Below are 25,262 nucleotides of genomic sequence, written 5' to 3' on the forward strand. Positions count from 1 at the left end.
TAATGATATATGAAGCTACGAATTCGGATTTTCATGATTTTGATCATGAGAAGTTCCCATTTTCAAAAATGATGCTACATGCATTTGCCTGAGGATTACCTCACATATTTTTTCAAGTTTGAAATGTCAGCAATGTGTGTCTGTTTGTGTGTGTATAAACTGTAATGAAAGTAAGTATTGTGTTGTTATTTACAAAGTACAGAAAGTAAGGTGGTAACTTCAATTTAACAGAGAGAGAGAGAGAGAGGAGAGAGAGAGAGAGAGAGAGAGAGAGAGAGAGAGGAGAGAGAGAGAGAGAGAGAGATATCCCCAATTAACAACAAGGTTTATGTTGTATCCCTTTCCTTATCCAGTTTGGGATACCCCTCTAATACATACTGGAAGGCTTTATCACACCTGCTGTCAAATTTAAACGGCCGTGTATACACGAGAGCTACTGTTGGCGTGTGTATACTAACAACAATACACACAGGGGATGTCATTGTGAAGGGATTCTTATCATACCTTTATTTAATGAATATTTGGGATGCAATTAATTACAAGGTGTAATTATGAATAAAAACACTTGTAAAATTTAAGGCATCTAATCTATTCTTCGCCTATTACATTTATTGCAAGTTCAATTTTCAAATTTTCTCTGGCTGTATTTATAACATTTTGTTATACTTTCATGTTAATACTGAAATCTGATTGGTTAAGACGCAGTTAATAATATTTACTATTACCCTCAGGCGTTAGCAACGCACTTGGCAACGGGTAACATTAAAAAATGTTACATGCGCGAAAATTATGCGCGTACGGTTCGCTGTAGAATTCACGTTATTCCTATATAAAAGCAGTAAAATTTTCTTAAAATTTTAAAAAAGACAATCAGTATAACAAAATAAATAGTGCCTGTTTGGGAGGATAACAGTTGAAATTGACACCCCTCGAAAACCATTGTCAACCTCCGCTTCGCGTCGGTTGACAATGGTTTTCTCGGGGTGTCAATTTCAACTGTTACCCTCCCAAACAGGCACTATTTATATAATATCATCTAGTTTGTACATTAGTTTGGAATTTTTCATTCATTTCCACCTATAAATTGGACTAGTAATGTTAATATAAGTGTTTAGATTTGAATTGTTAATTATAGAATATATTCCAAGTTCAGGTACGTAGGATCGTTTTTAAAACTGTGTATACATGTAGCAAGTAATTTGAATCACACAAATTTATCCTTTATAGTGTTAATATAAGTTAATGGTTATTTTTTTAACGAAATACAGTGAAATGTATTTCAATTTCTGTTTTAATATCATTTTACAATAAAGTAATTTGGAAAGTTTCTGGTTAAAACAACTAGTGGATTTAAAGATATCTGATCATTAAGAGGTATACACATATTTCTGTACACTGTACGGTTTTCGTTAAAGGCCGAACATTTTACAAACGCCCCCTTTCGCCATTTTTAGGCTGTATTGATCTCTTTTAACCCCCTTCCCCGCAGTAACGCACTTCTACGCATATACCGTTGCCCCACAATCACGCATTTTGACGCATATACCTTTTCCCCGCAATCACGCACTTTTCGTTGTTGAATGTTACGGCTCCGATAACTCGTAATTTATTGTTTTATGTATCAAAATATATTGATGGCAAGGACGTAGGGGGCGGAGGGGGGGGGGGGGGCTGTGTGAACGCAGCCAAATGAAAAACAACTTGTTCAAACGCTGTAGATGCGCAGTGAGAGCGCGATAAAGACACAGTGAGATCCCAAAGGACTCCGTGAGGTGTCCGTGCAAGCGCAATTGACTTATCACTGCGTCTACACTGCGATTAGCTGCGTTCCTTGAGCGCGCCGACGGAGCTCTCGTGGCGCTGTTGGGGATCTTACGGCGCTGTCACGGCGACCTCACTACGCTTCTACGGCGTGTTTATTAGAACGCAGAGCCACGGCGCGTACTTTGTGCATGTTCAATGTGCGCCGCTGTAGGAGACTCTACTGCGTTTACCTTGGCGTTTTACATTATTTAAGGACGCAGCGGGATCGCCGTGAGGACGCAGCTTCGGTGTGACAGAGGTTAAATCCATTTTAACATTTTTTATTGATGAAGAAATAAAAACATTGGACATCCACACTCAAACACGCATGCACGCGCGCACATCATCTTACAGATGGTACGCATATCCAGAAATTCTTATTTGTTTTATGGTATGTATATCTGTTTTTGTAGGAACGCATATCATAGGAGTTTTCATTTATGGAGGAAATAACAATTAATATGCGGGTTTAGTTTATTACGTGTAGACTAAGTAGCCCTTCAAACACGTATGTTTTACCTGCTGAAATAAGACCTGAATAAATAACTAGAGCAGTGTAATCTTCCGAACCTGCAGAGCTTGTAGCATTTTATGATATGCGTACCAAATGGTACGCTTATCGGCTTAAAGCTTAGTACCACTGACTTTTTTTTTCTTCTGGATTTTTAATAGAGTCATGAAAATGATAATCGTAAAGTAAAACTGTTTAAAACATGTTTCCGTTTTGTCATGATGCCCATTTTTGAGTGCACATGTATAATTTGTTGGTCAAGGAAACTAATTCCGTTTTGTCATGATGGCCATTGAACTGAACTTTATTTATTTTACAACGACTGATAAACAAGTTCTACAACTTACATTAATATCTTTCGTTGGAACAGATGATAGCGCGAGGGGGTCAATTGTGTAGGAGGAAGCCGGAGTACCCAGAGAGAACCCACGTGTCCAATCGGGTAACCGCCAAACCATATCACATACAACCACCGTCGATCACGGGGATCGAACTCGGGTCGCAGCTAGCGGTGATAAGCGAGTGATGGCCATTTTTTGACTGAACATGTATATTTTGTAGGTCCATAAAATATAGTTCCTTTTGTCATGATGTCCATTTTTAGATTTATTTTTTTTGCACATGCATATTTTGTAGGTCCCATAAACTTAATAATTTCCTGAAATCCAAAGCTCATTTTTCATCTTAAAGATCTACGCAAGTTAAGTATCTCATGATCATTCAGGAAATTGTTGAATATTTTTTGTCAGATATTGAATTTCACTTTTTTCCGGATGCCTAAATGGAGTATTTCAAAAAAGAAAAATGCAAAAATAAAAGAAATATTAATAATGATAATGATAAATAGATTCAACTCAATGTAGCGAACAAATCAATCTTGTTGGATTGTTTTCATTTTTGTGATTAATGAGTTTAGTATTAATAACGTAGATGTCAATATGCATAATAACGTAGATGTCAATATGCATTCCTGGTCAAAGAGAGATAACTCCAATATATCAGACATGTATATGAAAATTGATTTTGTGTTGACTGAATAAAATACTTGTTTACTTCTTCTGTGAAAATCCGTACAAACATTAAAAAGGACCCTAACTCATGAGTTTATTGCTTATTACAACGTATGTATATGTCCGAATGAAATAATAATGTCATTGTTAAGCCGCACCAGTGCAACATTAACACTTAGAAGATGGGCGAAGGTGGGTAATTTTAAGCCCATAAAAGTGAATATATAGGAAAATTAATAGTAAATAAAAAGCATATAGCAACGCACTGAACGGGGAGCTCACATGTTTGCAATTCACAGTATGGCTATACAAAAATGTCCCTCCACTTTTCTGTAACTGTTAAAAATGTATTGAAATTATTCATCAAAAAGCATGATATAAATCACTGTAATAAAGTTTTCAGTTTTAAATAACAACCCCCTTCCCTGCAACAATCTTTTTTAATTTTTACACTTAAATATTTTTAGGGGTATGGCTGCCCTCTTCAACTTCGAATTCGAAGCAATGCTCTGTGCCTAAAAATACTTTATAAAAAAACTGACATTTTCAGTAGATTTACGTTGTCAACTTTTAATTTTTTGTTTATTTATTTTCAATTCACGGCTCATTATCCAAACAAAATACCGGAAACGACGAGAGCAAAACCACGGCTTAATATGAAACCAATAAATTGTATATAATCGATAGATTGTGAACTACTTGTTTGATCTAGAATATCCAGCTAAACATCTGTAAGAGTAAAATGAAAATGTTTGTGTCTTTAATTTTGCGCGTCTATCTTTAAAACAGTGAGCTTTTAGCAATGGCGACTACTTGACCTACTCCTTAAGATTTCGATGTTTTATTTTAAAACTAATCATAAATGTTATATACCTTTATAATAAAATACTAGTAATTAAAATAATACTGTGTTAAATATCTTGATTGTAGAAAACACAATCTTTCCTGAATGAAAGGCACTGTCATGACTGTCTTATTTCAAAACATGTTTTTTTTTTAGTAATTTCAATGCAAGAAATAAGTGGATTATTTTGAAAACCGGCTTATTATCAAATCCGGCTCATTCTCAAGGTTTTAAGGTATTGAATATCTATGCGCGGATCTAGAAGGGGAGGGGGTTAGTAGCCTGTTTCCCTGGCCTTCTTTATATTTACAAAATCAAAGGCCTGAAGGGCCACAATGGCGTCGAGTTAAAGTTAATTTGAAGAATAAAAATCTAAATAATTTTTTTTAAAAGTCAAAATAATCTCGACTTTAACAAAAATGCATATATTTTTTATTTGTGTTATTTATGGTTCTCCTTCATTGATCAAATGTACACTTAGGTACTGTAGATTTAAAAAAAAATCCTGAAAACAAAGTATGATTTTGTAACTCTTAGTAATGTGTGTACTTATAATGAGACCAACTTTTCTTGTTGTTTGCTGGAGATTATTTTTATAAAAATTGAGTTGGGCGGTCAATTTAACAAAAATGAAATTTAATATAGATTTTACGCAGTCAACTAAAATAATAGAAATATTAAAATTAAGTGTGATTTTTTTTAATATTTTCAAAAATCATTCTGATTTGGTTATTGACCATTCATTTAGAAATTGGTATCAATTATACTTACTTTTTAAAAACAAATATAAAGACAAATACATTAGTCAACTTTCAAAAATAATTTTAAAAAATTATGTTTTTTATCACATAACTAATTAAATTACAATTCATTACAAATTGACTCACCTAATTCTTAAAAAAAAATTGAATGTTAATTAAAAAACTAAGTTTAGAAATATCTTAGGAGTTAAATCTTTTTTATAGATTTTTTTCTCTTTATTCATATAGAATTAAATAAATTATTTAAATTATGATTGTGTTTCATTCTATATATTGTAATTTGTATACTGCTGATAAACACACTTTCTCTTACTATCAATTTGATTTAAAATTCACATGGGTCCAAATGACACGGGCCGAAAAGATCAGGGGTAGATAAAAGAAAGACACCCATTCACGTTGTTTACAAAGTGAAAGTACTTCACTAGTTGGTTAAAATATAATTTTGGTTATAGATATACTTATCGCTCAATGTAGGAAGTTTTGTTTCTAAAAGATCAAACTTTTGTGCATTGTCAATATTCGATATGGATACAAAATAATCTGTTTTGCAGGCTGGTATATTTCATAACCAAATTGAGTATGTAGGCCAACTATCGCATGTGTCTCCGTGCAAGTGTATTCGTCCGCTGAAACCCAGACATATTGTTTACAATAAAATATGAACATTTTCAAAGACATCAACCATTTCGTATCTGCCAACTCGTTTTGTTGACGTACAGCTCTGCTCGAAGTTGAAGTATGTCATCTATTTTTCTTCAAACACATAAGAAAACTTTGCACTCATTTGAGTTGTTTGGCTCCTTAAAAAATTTGCAAACTTCCGGACGTAAGATCCCTAGATGGCTTTCGAGCTTCGCTCGACGCCATAATAAAATTGCCAAAAATATGCCTCAGACCCCCCCCCCCCCCCGAGAAAAAATTCAGATCTGCGCATGTAATAACTAATATATGCATATCTACGTCTTCAAATAGTGCTTCATTTTAGAAACTCAAAGCCAAGTATTTCATGCTTTTATAATTGCTTGACATTAAAAAATAAGGCAATGTAATACAACAAATGACTGACGCGATGACTACTTTATATTAGAATTTTTTTGCTGCAATAAAACATTCAACCAAACGTTTCAGGAAAATAAACAAAAGCCTATAGCCCTTGGCTGAACCTTTCAGGTAGTCTATTGTTTTTTATTTTCATGTTTGCAAACATCGATTTAAAAAAAGGGGAAGGGGGTTACAGTTTTAACAATTTTTACCAGATCATGCAAACATTCAGACATTTTCCTCCATCCGTTTGAACATGAAAGTCCATTTCAATTTTACCGTAATATTTAAAATTATGTGGTCAAAAACTAATTAAAACCAATTAACAAAGTTGATTACAAATCATTTATTAGACGTAATAACACATTATTAAAGGTATACAATGTACAACTGCAGGGTTTATTACTAGTTTGTAAGAAACAAAAGTTACTCAATCTTCAGTGACAGAAATCTTAATGGACAAAGATCAAATAAACACCACTCAAATGTTCAACAAATGTGGTACATGTACCTTCATTTTTTCTGCTTTGATAATGTTTGACAGAAGAAAAATGTATGATTTATATTTTCTTATATTAAAGGATAGAAATTAACTCATACCTTAATATAAAGGAGAGCTAAAAAAAATTTTCAAAGATATTTAATTTACCATTAGTGTCATTTATCAACATTAAAATGTTTTGATTTCTTTGACAAATACCAAACAAGGTTTCTCTGATTGTATTCTTATAATGTACACAGTTTGTTTAGACATTAAATGTATAAACATTTAATTCATTGACAATACAATCACTACACTAAAACAGTTTGTTATTGTGATGTATAAACATGATAAACAAATCAATGATATTGTTGACATGAACTAAATGGACGTATATTTTTATATGCATGACTCTATTATATAATATAATTAATTATCTTTATGCTAATACATGTTATATATATACACACAGTCAGTTTGTCAACATGTAATACATATAAACAATGTTACACTGCTGTGTAATGTTCTAGACATATTGTATTTTCTTCACTGTACCTGTGTACTCAGCCACAAAGAGGTTGTCTCTGGTGTCCACACATAAACCCCGTGGACCGTGTAAATGACAGTTGTCAATGTAGCGGAGGAACTGTCCGTCCTGATCCAGGATGTGGATACACTGGTGCATAATGTTAATGTCTGCTGTCAGGATGCGACCCTGGCTGTCTGTTGTGATGCTGATTGGACCAAATGATCCCTCTGTAGTAGAGGGAGGACCAGTGTAGGTAAACCGGAGTTTCCCGACCTGATTGACCACCACTACTGCATGGGCTCCACAGTCGGACACACAGATATCTAGGTTCCTGTTCTCACTGATGTGTTTAGTGTACTCACCAGATGAAAAGAGAGGTCGTCCTTTGTCGTCGTACTGAATACTTTGTTTCTCTGTGGAGCCAGAGTAACACACAGCTTTTGTTTGTTTATCATCATCACTGTCCATGACAACCAGGAGGTCACCAGAGGAGGTACTACAGACATCGAGAGGTATCCACCCCCGTAGTCTGATCACTGTCTTTATCTTTTTATTCTTCACTATGTTCACAGTTCTATCTCTGTCATCAGTATAAACTAGATCCCCACTCCTTGTCACTGCTATGTCCCGTGGAACGTCCCCTGACTTGGTTTTGACTGACTTCACTAGTTTCCCACTGAGGTTGTACAGACTCATGATTTTGTCCTCACCACACGTCCACATCTCCTCATCACTCAGACAGGACACACTGTATAATCGTTCATACTTGGTCTTTATCTGTGTGATGATCCGTGGTACATCAATGAGCGGTCTGTCCAGGGGAGAGGACTCAGCACCGGGAGATTCCATGGTGTAGCCATGTTCTTCTGTTTTGATAGATGACGCTGACAGAGATCCAAACTGTTGATAAAGCTGTTCTTTGTTGATCTTCTGAGGGGTAAAACTTGGTAAGGACACTGTGAGTTTAGGAGGCAATCTTCTGAATTCATCATTCCTGGATTTGTAGGCAGAGACACGGCTGACATCATTGGAGTCCAGTAACGTCTTCAGTTCAGTAATGGTCTGTGTGATTTCAGAAATGGTGTGTTTAATTTCATCTTCCTGTTTGTCTAAGACAGCCAGGTGTTTGGTGTCCATTTCCTCCATGTTAGATTTCATGTTTCTGATAATGGTGTTTATTTCTCTGTGCAAGTCTTCTCCATGTCTGTCGATTTCTGTTGTTAATTTCTGGGAGTTTTCATTCAGAGCAGATTTCTGGACTGGAATAATAGATGCAATCTCTTGGTATTTAGGATAAATGGATTTCTCTAGTTCTTGTAAATCTTTTTGAATTATTTCTTTCTTAATGTCAATGTTTTTAGTTATTTCAATAAATTTATGGCCACTGTGTTCTTTAGAGGAAGCACATGTTGCACAAATAGGAATGTCACATTGTTCACAGTAAAGTACACTTATATTTGAGGAATGTTTTGGACATTTAGGAGTAGATCCTCTTTTTTTAAATGGCAGCACTTTGTGTTCTTTGGATTGATCAGAGAGATGTTCCCCCACACAGGCTTTACACAGATATAAGTGACAAATGTCACAGTACATAGGGGGGCCCGGGGTCTCACAGAGAGGACACCGTAACACATCCTGGGCCCAGCGCTTGTCCATGGTCAGATACTTTTTACTCATGCTCTGAAAAAATAAAAAGGTTGATATATAACTTTTATAGTTTTTGTCCATTTGACTATTTCTTATAAAACTTTGGTTCTTGCAAACAGGACACTTTAGAGCTTAAAAGACAGGAAGACATTTAAATGCTTTTAAACAAGAATTTCTCCAACATATAATTTTCTTTAACATGTTTAAAGAATGTGACTGACTATTTAGGATATTATATCCCAAACAGGCTATAATGACCCATTCAAGTGATTGGTCCCAACCTGTAAAACCAGGTCTGTAGGACATGTAGGACAATATCATTTAATATATCAATGTCGGCAAGCACTGCAAGCTCTAACTCCAAACCGAAAAACAAAATTTAAAATACTGCTTCCTTTGACCTAATGAATTTTCTGTTATCAGAATTGAACCCACAATTCTCAGTAAATTGCAAATGGCTTCCCATGTTCTCTTGAGGTCCAGGAAAAAAATCTTTTGCAAATAAATTGAGGATAAAAAGGCAGTTATCAAATCGTACTTTTTCAGCTATTTTTGTAACCAAGGGGAGCATGATCTGAATGAAAGAGAGAGCGAGAAATTTTAATGTGAGGCTACAATTACTTAAATTACATTAATACGCGCATCGCTTTTGACTAATTCTAGATCTCACACTGGACAGTCAATCGCTTTTTACTTACTTTAGATATGTATCATATCAAGGACCAACCTAGAGGGCGAAATAGTCGTTTTTTGATCTGTAACTTCGTCGGAATTTACTCTGAAAGAGAAGTTGAAGTCGCCTTGTATTATGAGTTCATAATCTTGTAAATTATTCCCAAAGGCAAAGAAATGATAATTAACCAATTTTAAACACATTTTCACAGCCTAAGTTAACTTTTGTTATGACTGATTACTCGAAACTGTTTAATCTTTAGGGGTTACAAATACGGGTGATGCAACAACATACTGTGCAACTGATGTTTATTGCTTATAATGTTGATAATACTTAGTTGTTAACTTGTAATTAGTTAATAACTCTGCCAGATTAATGCTTTAATAATCATGAAACCATTTGTTTACAGTTATTTAAAAAAAAAATAAGATCCTCTCCATAACGGTTGTACTTGTGTCAAAGGGTTTGACTAATACAGTACTCTCAACGCTGATCCCGTACTTTTCATGCACCCCCGCGGTCAAAAACAGGTGTCTCGGGTAAAACCGCGCATCCCTTCAGTAGAGTTGTCCAGCAAATTAACACCGCCGTGGTCTTGACGATAAATTACAGATAAATAAAAGTATTTGTCTGAAAATTTATCCCCCCTGACTAAAAAATAACCGACACCTACACGACACTAGGTACCGGTACATGCAGATATTATTTTAAATTAATGGACTTATCTAGAATAACATACAATATGTAGTTCTAAAATGTTACATTTTTTGAGTATATCTAAAATTATTTATCATTGCTTCTTCGATGTATTTTTACAATCCATTTAAATTGGCATAGCCAATTCAAAAATTGATAAGTATGCTTTGCAGCCGGATTATAATTTTCAAAAAAAAATTATTATAATTGTTCAGTCTTATTAAATGTGAAGAAGTATTGAATCTTCTCTATTTTATCTATTTAAACTGCATACCGGGTAAATTAAATTGATGAAATGCTTTTGTTAATAAATAACTATAATCTGTCCCAAGTTATTGCTTCCATCACTTTTTGATGATTTTTAATAAAAATGCACATACCTGTGAAAGAAATATAGTTGAAATCAATAAAATGGAATATATCCAAGATATCTTCATTGAACAATTATTATTTTTCACCCATAAAAGTTCACAGGAACGAAAACAAATTTCTTATGGAGATAAATAAAGGGAAATGTTTACATCTTTTCTCCATTCGGAAGTACTTGGGACACCTCGGGGAATTTTTTTTAAGTCATCATGGCTTAAAAATGGCTGATTCAGTGCAAAATCCCCGTAGACTTCCTATTTTAGTATGTGTATTCAAACCTGAAGCGGGAGAGGGGGCATTTCAAAACAGATAATCTGGACATTTTTCATATTAGTGGATGAACGTAGTTTGAGCGCAAAGGTATTTATGATTATAGAAATATCAAGCAACAAGTGGTGGAAGCAAAAACTCGGGACAGAGAATGGTGTTGTTCTCTTATTCTAACCCTATATGCTTGTTATTTCACTGCTGACTTTAATTCGATTATTTACGGTGAGCTGTTTTTTCTTTACAAGAAATAGAATGACTTAGTTAATTTACATCACAAATGGGAAATATTACATGTTATTAAATGCATACATCTGAACGTAAACTGCAAATAACTGGCTCCAGGATCATGAACCTGTCTTAAATTTAAGTTAGAATTTTGTCTTAAATCTCAGATTCAAACTTAATTAAAGATTACTTACATAAGTTGATCATAAAATGATCTAAGAAAAAACTTAGCTAAGATTTGTCTTAGCTTAAACATCATAGTAACTCGCGCGATTTTTTGACCGAATTTGTTAAAAGTGGATCTCTTCTTCGTTTGAAGATTCCTATCGGCTGCATCGTAAACATTATTATACATGTATACATTTATCACAAAGTTAACAAATTATATTTAAAAGATGCTTCACACAAATATTAGCGTATTTTCTTACTGGATAACATGTCAGTCATTATACAGACATGCTTACACACTTTTACTTTAACAAAGGGAAATAAATTCAATAGCAAGTCAACAAAGGGAAAAAACCTCAACTATAAATAGAAAACCCGAGGACAAGGGAACCGCCCTCTTTGCTGATCATTTCTTATTAAAAATCCAACGAGTGTCGCCATTTTGGACTTACTTGGTAACAATCTATAAACTTAAGTCTGCCTAATAGCAGTCTTAAGATTTAAGACAATATTTCATACTTAACCCTAAGTCATTTTTTTTGTATTCCACTTTAAGAACAATCTTAAAAATTAAGTGCAAATTTATTGACTTAAGTCTGACTTAAGATTTAAGACAGTTTCATGATCCCAGAGTCTGGAATTTTTCTGAATCCAAGGGGTATAACTCTGTCGAAAATTGTTCGATCTTACCCAATATCAAACTTGACCTAGATATTATCATGATTTAAACCTGTATACCAAATTTCATTTCAATATGTTCATCCTCTGAAAAGAAAATGAGGGAAACTGCAAATAACTGGAATTTTTCTAAGTGCAAGGGCCATAACTCTGTCGAAAATTGCTCAATCATACCCAATATCGAACTTGACATAGATATTATCATGATAAACCTGTTAACCAAATTTCATTTCAATATGTTCATCCTCTGCGAAGAAAATGAGCGGAAATTGTAAATAACTGGAATTTTTCTACGTCCAAGGGCCATAACTCTATTGGAAATTGCTCGATCGTACCCAAAATCGAACTTGACCTAGATATTATCATGATAAACCTGTATTCCAAATTTAATTCCAATATGTTCATCCTCTGCAAAGAAAATGAATGGAAACTGTTGGTGGACCGACAGACAGCAGCAAAGCAATATGCCCTCCCTTCTTCGAAGGGAGGCATAAGAATTCATGAAATTTTGACACAGTAAAACAGATCATATAACTAAATGATTCTATTAGTTTAATCACAGAAAGGTCAAGTCAAGGTCACTACCTTTTTCCAGACTCATTAATTTGCAGCAATTCTGAATTGAAAAACATATTTTCCTACGCCAATATTCTGCCCAAAAGTAAAGTCTTTCTAAATATTGATTACTATTTCTATGCCAAGTTGTATGTTAGTAAACAAGATCCCCAGGAGCCAAATCGCTCACCTGAGCAACAATAGCCTTAACTGATCAAATTGGAATTACAGTATCAAAATTAGCTGCAATAATGTAGCCCTCTCCCGATTTTTTTTTTGGGGGAGAGGGCTACAACTCCATAGGATCTCCGTAATGGTGCAAGTGCAGGAGTGATTCACTCCCAAAACGATATCATCTCAAATCGTACATAAATGACAATAACATTTGCATTTCTTACCTAAACTCAAACATTGTAGATGTCTATGGCATAAATTAATCCAAAAATATCAAGTATAGTCCATATATCGGTTATTTTTCGTGTATGTTAACAACGAAAGTTGAATTTGTCCGCCAAGTTTACCGACCTTGTCCGGTTTTATTTAGGGACAGCCAATGAGAATTCAGGAGCGGATCTTGAACTGAATATAGGAATTCCCCTATTCTAAACATAATTAACGCGGTCAATATGAATTCTCCATTATATACCACTTCCTTAAATAATGTCTTAGTGATATAACGAGGTAAGATCATTTACACTGACATTCACGTTATCAAGCCCATCAAAACTCTAAGCGTACATCCCATAAAATCACGCGAGAACTGTCATGGCTGCTGAAAAAGACGACTGGTAAACATGCTTATGTGTTTTATCTGGTTTTGATTTATATATGGTTAATTTGTTTAACCTGAATTAAAAAATCATTTTATCTAAAGGAAGTCCAATAAAAAATGGATCTTTTCAGATCGAAGTCAGCCGCATTAAAAAATCAATTTTGCACCATTACGGAGATCCTGTGGAATTGTAGCCCTCTCCAGTAACATCAGATATAAAAAATCGAAGAGGGCTACATTATTGCAGCTATATCAAAATATCTTGACAACTAAGTACAGTAGACATTGCTAATAAACCATTTAAAATCTGCCAATTTTTTATCCGCATTTTTTTATTTGTAAATCCCTAACCCCTTTTTTTGTTGTACCTGTAAGAAGATTTTTCTCTATTCTTTTATACCCCCCTCCCTCTCCATTTTATGGCTCCATTTTTCTCTAGAGATTCTCTCTATATATTCCATTATAAAAATTCATCCATGTGGCCCGAAGAAGATTTTCTATATATATTTCTTTGTAAAAATTTATCCCCCATCGGGTCCTGTCCTACCCCCAAGAACCATGACTTAAACAAATTTGAATCTACACTATTTGAGAATGCTTCCACTCTAATTTGAGCTTTTCTGGCCTTATACCTGGTAGTTTTTGAGAAGAAGATTTTTAAAGATTGTCTCTATATATTTCTATGTAAAAATTCATCCCCCATTGTGGCCCCACCCTACCCCTGAGGACCATGGTGTGAACAAACTTCACAAAAGTTTAAGCTTTTCTGGCCGAATAATTTTTGAGAAGGTTTTTAAAGATTTTCTCTATACATTCCTCCATTGTGGCCCCACCCTACCCTTGGGGACCATGATTTGGGGACAAACTTGAATCTACACTACCTGAGGATGCCTCCATACAAGTTACAGTCTTTCTGGTCAAATAATATTTGAGAAGAAGATTTTTGAGCATGGTTAAATATGGGATCAGCGTTGTTAGTACTGTACCTCCAAAATATACAGAAATACAAATACTGAATTTATTCCTAAATTAAACTTAAAATTAAATTGCTAAAACAATTACAAAACATTTCATTTATAAAATGTATGAATACATCAAATAAATTAAATTTGATAAATTGGATAAGTTTTTTTTCAATTTTTAAAAGTTGTTTTATTTTTGATTGACTTGCTTCTAATTTAATTTAAATTTTTAAGCTCTAATCTGTGTATATCACCATTATTAAATGGCATTTTTGACGGAATTGTTGAATTAGTTAAGCATTTTAACATAAATAGTAATGATTAAATACACAAGTTTCCAAATTCAACAATGTAATTCGCTTAATATCGCCAAAATGTGTAACCCGGGCTCGCTACCCATTTTAGTCACCTGAAAAATGAAAATGTGTGATAAATATTGAAAAACTCGTTCTGTGATAATCAAAATTTCAGCGAAGACAACACAAGTTGTAATAAAGTATTCCTGCAAATTTCGTGCAGAACAATTAAGTATTTTTTAAGAAATCAACAAAAACCCGGTTATCAGTTTCGAAAATCCCGGCCCGGCCCGGGTTTCACTACCCATTTTAGTCACACTCCATTTTAACGATTCCCTCAAAACTACTCATAACCTGGTACAGTTTAGGCAATTTCGCCAACTCTGTTATAGCATTAGATTAAAATAATTCTTCAACAATCAGTAATAACATACGTTTACAAACTACGCACCTCATAAAGACCTACAACTCAAAATGGCGACAATATCCATGTTTGATCTTCCTAGTTCGTGTTTCCTCCTCTACCTGGTCGGCGGCTAGTCTCGTTCAACCAGACGCTCGGCTCGTCGGAGATTTACGGAGACAGCCGAGCGTCTGGTTGAACGAGACTAGGTCGGCGGCCTATTAAAATGGTAGACGGACATCTCGGCCCAACGACACCTCGGCCCAGGGCGGTTGACACCTCGGCCCAGACGGGTCGGCCCAAAACTATTGACACCTCGGCCCATGTACAAGACACCTCGGCCCACAGAAATTTTTATTTAAAAATATGTACAAGACACCTCGGCCCAAAGAAACAATGATTCTTAAAATATTTGATATATATAGACAGTCGAACGTATGTTCTTGTACTCATGAAGACACAATTAATTCAATACAATTTTTTGATGATAAAAGTTTCATCCAGTATCTTACAATACGTATTTTTCTAATACACTAACATACTTGCTTTATTCCTTAATTGACAATGTATTATATTACTATTACGTGTCCCAAAATTTAATTAAAAGTTCATTAAAAATAATGAATTTAATAGACTCTTAAAAGTGGATATATACTAGAAGCATTTCTAATGTTTCTGGTGTAAATTATTGCAATATTTTTTTTTTAGATTATGACTGTAGTCAATTATTTTTTTTTTTGAAAATGAAAAGCAGAATTTATAAACAGTAAACACAATCCTTTTTTCTTAACCTTGGATCATTTTTGTTAAGTTTATCACATTCTTAAACAAAGTAAAAAACTGAATAATTCATGATTTAAGTTTAATAAACAGGGTGAGAATATTGCTGCTTTGTCTAGACATGGTTTTATTCATTTGCGTATATTTACATTCTACTGTGTTTTTCCATTAAATTCCGTGATGTTTAAATGCCTCTAAATGCAACACCTATTCACTGCGTATGAATTTACGAGTAATTTACAGAAGTAGTTCTCAAACAATTATTTCTATGTTTTAGGTTAAAAAATGCATTTCATGAATGTTGTCAAAACATCATGTTTTATAATTATTCAACAAAAAAGTTGACTTTATTGTTAAAAGCAATATTTCAAGAGTTATTTATCATGGATTATATTTTCATGCTCGTCGATCTCATCTCAACAGTCTATGTGAAAACCAGTTTTAACCGGTTTTACAAAACAGCTGTTCTTGCTGTTACTTATTCACTCCCTCCGTGATCTGCACTTTATATCGATTTATTTAAGTAAACAATTTATTTCTTCAGTAAGGGAATGTAAATATAAGCATTAAATGATTTATTTTTGACGTCGTCGTGTCAATAACTGCCGTCAGGTGAGCAGACAAATTATCATAACGCGCTAACGCGCGTTATTCAATTTGTCTGCTCACCTGACGGCAGTTATTGACACGACGACGTCAAAAATAAATAATTCAATGCTATAATAAGACCGTGGAACATTAACTGGCAAGATTGGAAATATACAGCTTACTAACACAGAATATACAAGATCTATTCAACAGGTGTGTCGTGTGCCCATGTGCGCGGGGGGAAGATTGGAAATATACAGCTAACTAACACATAATATACAAGATATACTCAACAGGTGTGTCGTGTGCCCATGTGCGCGGGGGAAGATTGGAAATATACAGCTAACACAAATATTTTTTTAATTACAAATTATATATATCATATAATTTATATTCAATAAAATATAAATAAAACAATAAAACATGAAAATCATTGATATTTTATTTTAATTCTGCTTGAGCCGAGATGTCTTTTGCTTGGGCCGGGGTGTCTCAAAATTTGGGCCGACCGGTCTTGGCCGAGGAGTCCTGGGGCCGAGGTGTCCTGGGGCCGAGGTGTCGTTGGGCCGAGGTGTCTGACATTCATTAAAATCACGTGACTGATTTAAATAAAAGACAAAACAAAACTTCCGGATATAATCAATACATTGTGTCAGTGCAATGGTTAAATAATTTTAATCAATAAATCAAGGTTATAGTCTGATATTTCTTGATATGCCAATGAAATCAAGCCAGAGACGTATTTTACGTCCCTGATCAAACATAATGCAGTGGAAGGACAGTAATATTATTTTAGCCCAATTATTACTTATATCAGTTTGTGTATAAAATCAAACTCCCTGATGTGTAGGCCTCTACCTCTTCTTCCACAGAACTATAGTTTTCTCCGACTCTTGACACCACGTCCACTGTCGTCTGCACTACATATCGTGTAGTGCGTTAGGGTGTAGTGTATCTATCCCTCTGCTATTAATTTTACAATATAGATTTTTTTTTAATCGTATTGATTTTCATCGAAGTCAAGGTTATATACTGTTATCTGCAACGCGTTGCAAATAAGTTTTTTGGTGCTAATCCTTCTTGAATAATATGGATCACAAGGTAATAAATCATTGAGTTAGCCAAGCATAAATATTGTACGTATTATTTAAGATTTTATAAGTCTTCATCATCGAGGAATATTTTTAAAAAAATAACCAATAAAGTCACGAAGAAAGCTGGTGAATGTTAGGCATTTCGGAATAAGTCGCAAAAAAGCTTTATATGGTAAGTTTATTTACCGGTATCATCTCTATGTATGCAGATTCTACCCGAATATTTCGATAGATCATTTCCATGGAATTACACAGTCATGTATAATGACAATTTTCAACCTTTGAAAATGAGCTGTTTCAACGAAAACTTTAACTGAATATGGCGCTCCTATTTTTGATTTACAATAAAACAGGTATAGTATTTTTAAAATAGCAGATCAATTATAAATTTAACTTACTTTTTAACTTATGTGATTTACGCCTACGGAATAAGCCATATTTAGCACATGTTATTAAAAAATCCATACAGTTTCTTCTATGAATTGTATGCTAAATGGCAAATTAACTAAGAAGAATTGCATGCACTTTAGAAAGGCGCTTACCTCCGTATATAAATATACATTGTACATATATAAAACAGGAATTTAACGGAATAAAAAGCTTCAGTCAAGTGAATGCGTTGCATGCATCGCTCCATTGTAAAATCAGCGATTTTCCCGTAAAGCGGTGCAAATAACAGGGACGAATCATATTATAAAGCGATTTAACAAGATAAAATCTGTACATAAGGGGAAGTTCCCATGGGAAGAGGTTTTCTTGAAGGGGTTCCATATCAGAGAAAATAGGGCTTGGCTTCTTTTGGGGGAAATCAAGCTAAAATAAGGTCTTTTTATGGATTAAAGCGCTTCTTTAAAGTGCATGTATTGCACGCTCCGTAGTAAATTCAGCAAGTTTCCCGTAGAGTGTTGCAAATAACAGGAGTAAATACAATGAAGCGCATTGAAGTGGTAAAAATGTTCGCTTGAATGGAATGTTCTAAACTTTGTATCGAATGTCAATTGTTACATAAGACACACCCATTTCTGTTGAAACGGGGAAAACATTATTCGCCACAATGCCTTCGGAACCGCTCATCTTCTATAAACAACACTAGCATGAAAACACACAAACTCACATTATACATCAAAACATTTTCTTTCTTTCCAACTATGTTCAGAAACAGTGATATTGTTCAAAACAAGAATATCTTATTAACACATATGTGTTTTGAACTTCCTGTTACATGTAGTGTATTGCAAATAAAGAAAAGTTGTTTTTTTTACAACATATATGCACATGTTTCAGTTTTTCGTTTTAGAGGGGTAAGCCACGTTCTTCGTCTTCTTCGATCTTCTGCATTTGTTGCTGTGTTCACAGCTTGTTGATGGAACTGCAGGCACGCGTGGCATCCAGACTCATCCAATTTATCTTGACAAGCAAAAAAAAAAGGAAAATTAATATTATTTTAAGTTTCCCAAAATCTTCAAAATCCTCATCCATCCATGGGGGGTGGGGGGCACGTATTATTTAACTGCAATTTCACTCCTCATTTCCTTTTTTCATATCAATTTTTTACATACTCCCAAAAAAGTGGGGGCCAAGTCCATGATAATTCAATTTTTTCTATGTAAATGTTTAAAACTTTGTTGCTGCGAGAAAAAGTGGGTGGGGGTGGGCAGCCCTCCCCCCCCCTTGATGCTACGCGCCTGACTGGGATATGCGCAGGTCATCGAAAACGTTTACGGAGAAAATATCGTGATTCAGCTTGTGTCCAGGGTCCGCAGCCCTGCTTGTGTTGTTTAGAAGATGAGCGGTTCCGAAAGCATTGTTACGAATACTGTTTTCCTCGTTATATTTTTTAGGAAATGGGCGTGTCTTATGTAACAATTGACGTTCGATACAAAGTGTAGGACATTCCATTCGAACGAACATTTTTACCACTTTAATGCGCTTCATTGTATAGAGCGACAACTCTTATTTAACAAGATACAATCAACAAAGGGAGAAGAGCTTTATTCCGTTAAAAATTCCTGTTATATATTGATTTATACCCAAGGAACTGAAACCCCGATTTTGCTTACATGTTACCTCTCGAGAAAACCCTCATCCAGGTGGATACATTCTCTTATGTGCATATTTGATCTTTTTAAATCGGCTTAATCTTGCATGACGAAGTCAAAACATTCCTTATAAGGAATGACCATGCCTTACAAATAGGTGAAAATTCCCACGATGTTGATTTGCTGACTGAGCTACGTGTATTTTGCTGACGTTGCGAAATGAAAAACGAAAATCTCGTGAAATTGGAGAAAGGAATGTATACATGTGCTGTCAGCAAATTTGTTTTTTACGACGAAAGTGAAAACAATTTAGCAGTCACTCATTTATTTAAATTGAACAACAACCTTCATAAGAATTTACAAATTATATTACATTTGTAATGTGAATATATAAAGTTTTCAATAAAAACTGCCGAATATTCGGAGTGATCCATAGTAAACAAATCATACATATACATGTACATACACAATAACGTGTGCATTTGTGTGTGTGTGTGTGTGTGTGTGTGTGTATATATATATATATATATATATATATATATATATATATATATATATATATATATATATATATATATATATATATATATATATATATATATATATATAAAAGAAGCACTAGCAAACCAACAACACTCGTTATCTAAAGTGTCGGATCAAAAGATACAAGGTTATAAGATGAGATATAAAAAACCAATAAAAATAACCAACGACACGAACAATAAAGTAAAATATTGTCAAATTTTTAGACCGTCCGCTGCGTCGGACGGGATTTTTCTTTCTCGGGCTCGAATTCTTAAATATAAAGATGTAGCTGTTACGTTTTGATCCGGTGTTTAAACATTATCTAGTTTTTATATATTATTTAGTTTAGTTTAGTGCTAGTTTTGTAGATGTTTTTCTTCTTTCTTATGTAGTTTTTATGTTGTTGTCCTGAAGAAGGGACGGGTTGTCCCGAAAATTTGACAATATTTTACTTTATTGTTCGTGTCGTTGGTTATTTTTAGTGCTTTTATATATATATATATATATATATATATATATATATATATATATATATATATATATATATATATATATATATATATATATATATTTCCCCCCAAAAAAACCAAGCCCCGTTTTCTCTGACATGGTACCCCCCAAGAAAACCCTCTTCCCGGGGAAACTTCCCCGTATGTGTATATTTTATCTTAATAAACTTCTATAGAATAATATTCGTCGCTCTATATATATACTCCTTTTATTTGCAACGCTCTATGGAAAAATCGGTAATTTTACAATGGAGCGGTGCGTGCAACGCTTCCAATATCCAAATGCGCTTTATTCCGCCAAAATACCATATTTTAGCTTTTTTCCCCCAAAAGAAACCAAGCCCCATTTTATCTCTGACATGGTACCCCCCCAAGAAAACCCTCTTCCCCGGGGAAATTTCCCCTTATGTGCAGATTTTATCTTGTTGAACGATTCGTCGCTCTATATATACTCCTGTTATTTGCAACGCTCTATGGAAAAATCGGTAATTTTACAATGGAGCGATGCATGCAACGGTTTGATGGATATGAAAGTCAATGAATGATATTGATATAGAAGTAAATGAAAACTAATGTAAGATATGTAATTTAAAATACTTTCTTTATGATTCGGACAAAACAAACAAATAAGAATTGATTAGCATGCCGGTATTTAATGAACAATTTTTTTTTGGTTCATCAGTTCTACCTCACGGACAATGAAATAATCATGTCCTTTTTCATATTAAAAAAAATTCGAGTTCGTTATTCCAAATATTTTCGAACCCAAAACTTATTTGCAACAGTATGAATATACCTCTTAGGTTTGATGACTATATATATGGGGTGTGGGCTGACTTGTGTGAGAAGAGGTCTGGACGCCGAGCAGTATTTTTGTGTGTGTTAAGCCCTTGCTGTGTGAACTTGGGTGTGTCTCTTGTGTCTCCCCTGCTGTGTGATCTAGGGAACATGTAGCCTGTGTGGATTTTGTTGGCGCTGGCGTTGCGAGACCTGATTGCCTACATTTTCTGTATTTTTATTGCCACAACTCAGTGACCAATTTTATAATTCTTAAGTTATTGTTAACCTGAGGGGACGGGGTGGATTTTGGTGGAGCGTGGTGGATCCTGGTGGAACATGGTGGAAAGTGGTGGAGCGTGGTGGAAAGATGTGGACAATGCACAAGATTATGGAGGCCCGTTGAGAACTATGATTAATAATTTCTTTGTACATATGTAGATAAATTTATTGTTTATTTTTTCATATTGTTGTGGTTTATTGGAAAACAAGAGTCATCCATATGATTTCATAAGGTGTAAATGTTAAAAGAACCCATCACAACAGGTCAGTTGTGACAATGTTCATAAAAGCTATAGTCTGTCCCAAGTTATTGCTTCCATCACTTTTTGATGATTTTTAATAAAAATACATATACATGTGAAAGAAATACAATTGAAATCGATGAAAGGGAATATATCCAAGATATCTTCATTGAACAATTATCCCTATTCACTCATAAAATTTCACAGGAACGAAAACAATTTTCTTACAGAGATTTGTAATGGGAAATGTTTACATCTTTTCTCCTTTCGGAATACACTCGGAATACATCCCGCAATTTTTTAACATTATCATCTGGGCTTATTAATGGCTGATGCAATGCAAAATCTCCGTAGACTTTCAATTTTTGGATGGGTATTGAAACCTGAGGAGGTAGAGGGGGCGTTTCAAAACAGATAATCTGGACATTTTTCATATTAGTGGATGAACGTAGTTTGAGCACAAAGGTATTTACTATTATTGAAATATCAAGCAAAAAGTGGTGGAAGCAAAAAGTCGGGACAGAGTATAGTATGTTATATCAAAAATTATCTATGGCAGATATCCTAAACTTAATTTCCCAGTATCACATTATTCACGCGATCGAAGTGAGGGTAATCCCATTGGTGGGTGTAACCTCTACTTGTACGTTGAACAAAAAACGACAGGGGAGCTAAATGACCCTGAGCACTGGTACATTAAGCCGATATGTACATGTATATGTGTACCACTTTGGTACGCATATCATAAAATGGCGACAAGCTCTGCATGTTTGGAAGTTTACGCTGCTCTGTTTATTTATTCAGTCATAGGCGTCGGAACCGGGGGGGCTAGGGGGGGCTTAGCCCCCCCACTTTTTTTGCAAATGTATACCTTACCATTAGAAACATAGCATGATAGAAGGTTTAGCCCCCGCACTTTTTCTCGCAGGAAAGATAATTGTTTCTAAATTTACCTTGAAAGATTGAAAAGTTGGATTCAGAAGCATATTAGCCCCCCCCCCCCCCCCCCCCCCCCCCCCCCACGGATTAGGAATTTCATGATTCTGGGGAGAAAATTTTTTGGGTAAGTAAATTTTTTTTTTGGGAAGTATAGGTATACTCCCCCCCCCCCCCCCCCCCCCCCCCCCCCCCCACGGATTAGGATTTCCATGATTTTGGGAATTACTTTTTTCTCAATATTTCTGAGGATTAGTCTAGCCCCCCCACTTTCAATTTGCTTCCGACGCCAGTGTCAGTCATATTTCAGCGTTTTAAATTCTGGATATACGTACCATATTTTGATGATATGGGTACCGGCTACTTTTGCCCCAGTCACACATTAACGGATTAAATGCCGGATTAGCTACAGAAGCGATCCGGAATCAAACGTGGCGATATGTATTGACCCGTGGCTTTTCCGTCTGTTATCGTATCCAAACGTAGCAATACTTGTATAGCTGCGACACTTTTTGAACATGTTCAAAATTCCACTACGGATGAAACCACCGTAGTTATTCCTTAGAAAAACTTACTAAACCGTCTTAGAACGTAGAAGTCCGTTTTAACTCCGTATAAATCCGTAGTAATTCGTACGTATCAATTTGTATCCATTCCGTAGTGCATCCGTACTAACTCCGTATCATTAGATTTTCCGGTGTTAGCCGTGGAAAATATTCCGTAGTAGAACCTAGGAGTTGATCCGTGAATGTGTGACTTGGGCATTAACGATTATTTGATTTTCCGGTGTCAACCGTGGAAAATATTCCGTAGTAGAACCTAGGAGTAGATCTGTGAATGTGTGACTGGGGCATATTTATCTGATTTTCCGGTGTCAACCGTGTAAAATATTCCGTAGTAGAACCTAGGAGTTGATCCGTGAATGCGTGACTGGGGCATTTCCCACTTTATATTGTGTGTTTTTATTATCATTGAACTGTGCGGTTTTGAGACGTTGAATGCATTAATTTGTATTATATTGTTTAATTATCGATATCCCCAGAGCGTCAGTATGTTAAAAACTTCGCCATATACTTCATAGCAGCAGGAAATACAGATTCAAATTGTCAATATATCATACAAAATAAATGTTAAAGTCATTGTTGAAAAAATCGGTTTAACTTTTTTACTATACACTAAATACTGAAGCTCGTTTCTGGCCACACTTCTTTTTCGGAGAATTTAGAAACAATAATGGACGAATCTCATGTAAGTAGATAATAGTAGCATTCAAATATAGTTGGAAAGAAATTCTGTTGATTTAAAATGATAAATACGCTGAGAATTAAATAATTCACGCTTTATCATTACAAGATAATTCATCATTAAACGTTTGAAATATAGTCATTTAAAATTTGTTTATTGCTTCATTCGATATAATTTCTAATTTTGTAATGTATTTTTATTAACAAGTTCATTTTTCAAGTTAATTTAAGTAATTTATTGGGAAAGAGTTACAAGGATGCTGCATTTCTGTATCATTCGAACTTAATTATTGAAAATGGAACTAAAGTGTGATTTTGGTAATCTGATGATTATACATGTTAGGGGGGCGTCTTTTAACCACAATGAACCGCAATGATACCACAATGAACTGATATTAATTGAATACATTCATTATACTAGACTTTGACCCGTGCGTGCACGGGTTGACATTGCATATCGGACATTTCCGAAATAGGTACATCGACACACGTTATTATTTACATTTACATAACGAAGCTATAAGCCTACACTAATGCTATTAATTTCACTACACTTTCCTTTTTTTTAATAATCTGTGTCTCGGGAAAGGCCCTCATCACAGATAGAATGCCCGTAGTGTAGCAGAAAATTGCAGAATCGCTCCGGAACGCTTTTGGAGAAAGTTAATGAAGTTGACTTGAAAATAACAGTCAAATTCATCACAACAAACCTTTTTGAGACTGCAAATACCTTTCAACTACAAATTTCAATCCACAGAATGGAAGAATTCAACACTTTTTCACCAATGTACACGTATTTTCTTTGTAAAACTGGGTCCATAGGACATTATTTTTAATGATAAAACATATTCTATCTTCTTCACTCTCCTAACAAATATAATGTATTTTTTTTGCATGTAATCAAATATTTTTGTCATCACGAAGACAAAAGTAAGTACTTAGTTGAAATGTACATCTATATTTGTTATTTTATACTTTCTCTCATCAGAAATCATTATTATATATGAACAGAATATATAGCAAAAGTCCAATGAAATTTACCCGTATTTCTGAGTTTATTCATGCAGATGTGATATGGTGGACATAAACTAAAGATCCCGTTAGCGTGAATGTTTTGCGCAAGCGCAAGATTGTAAAATCCAAAGAATCCAGGTGATTTCCGGGATTTTTTGAGGAACTTTCGTTGATTTTTAATTAGCGAAGCTTAACTGAGAAAAAATAAAAACAAATTGGTAATCTTCAAGTACCAATGATGTTTAAAATATATAAAACAAAAGCCAGTATTCTTCCGATTTCTCGGTATTAAAGACAAAAAATTCGAGTCTATTATTTTAATATAGTAGTATAGATATTTAGTATAACTACCTAAAAGTGCTATATACACAATTTACAGGTAATTGGGTATATCCCTATAACTATTTTTAGAATCGGTAGGACAACAAAGAAGTGCCTTTAAGCAAAATAGTCCCTATACTTGCAGAGTGTATATACATTTATTGGGACATTTTAGATCAGAATGCTTGACACATGTCAGAAAAGAGGATTTGCA

The 25,262-nt window shown here is 34.5% G+C and overlaps 1 protein-coding gene and 1 pseudogene across 2 annotated transcripts; both read right to left on the reverse strand.

The window, feature by feature from the left end:
* LOC128158154 (tripartite motif-containing protein 2-like) overlaps positions 1–25,262 on the reverse strand; it is a 275,172-nt pseudogene that overhangs the window by 222,881 nt on the left and 27,029 nt on the right.
* On the reverse strand, positions 6,300–14,864 carry LOC128158111 (uncharacterized). Of its 2 annotated transcripts, XM_052820835.1 has the most exons (3): positions 14,746–14,827; positions 9,329–9,408; positions 6,300–8,663 (listed from the first exon to the last, which is right to left on the reverse strand). In XM_052820835.1, the coding sequence occupies exon 3, from the start codon at positions 8,658–8,660 to the stop codon at positions 6,981–6,983; it is 1,680 nt and encodes a 559-aa protein (XP_052676795.1). In that variant the 5' UTR covers positions 8,661–8,663; positions 9,329–9,408; positions 14,746–14,827; the 3' UTR covers positions 6,300–6,980. The 2 variants fall into 2 exon arrangements, with proteins under 2 accessions (XP_052676795.1, XP_052676797.1); XM_052820837.1 differs by lacking the exon at positions 9,329–9,408 and having other exon boundaries at positions 14,746–14,864.

This window comes from Crassostrea angulata, chromosome 8 (genome assembly GCF_025612915.1).
Source record: "Crassostrea angulata isolate pt1a10 chromosome 8, ASM2561291v2, whole genome shotgun sequence".
NCBI lineage: Eukaryota > Metazoa > Mollusca > Bivalvia > Ostreida > Ostreidae > Magallana > Magallana angulata.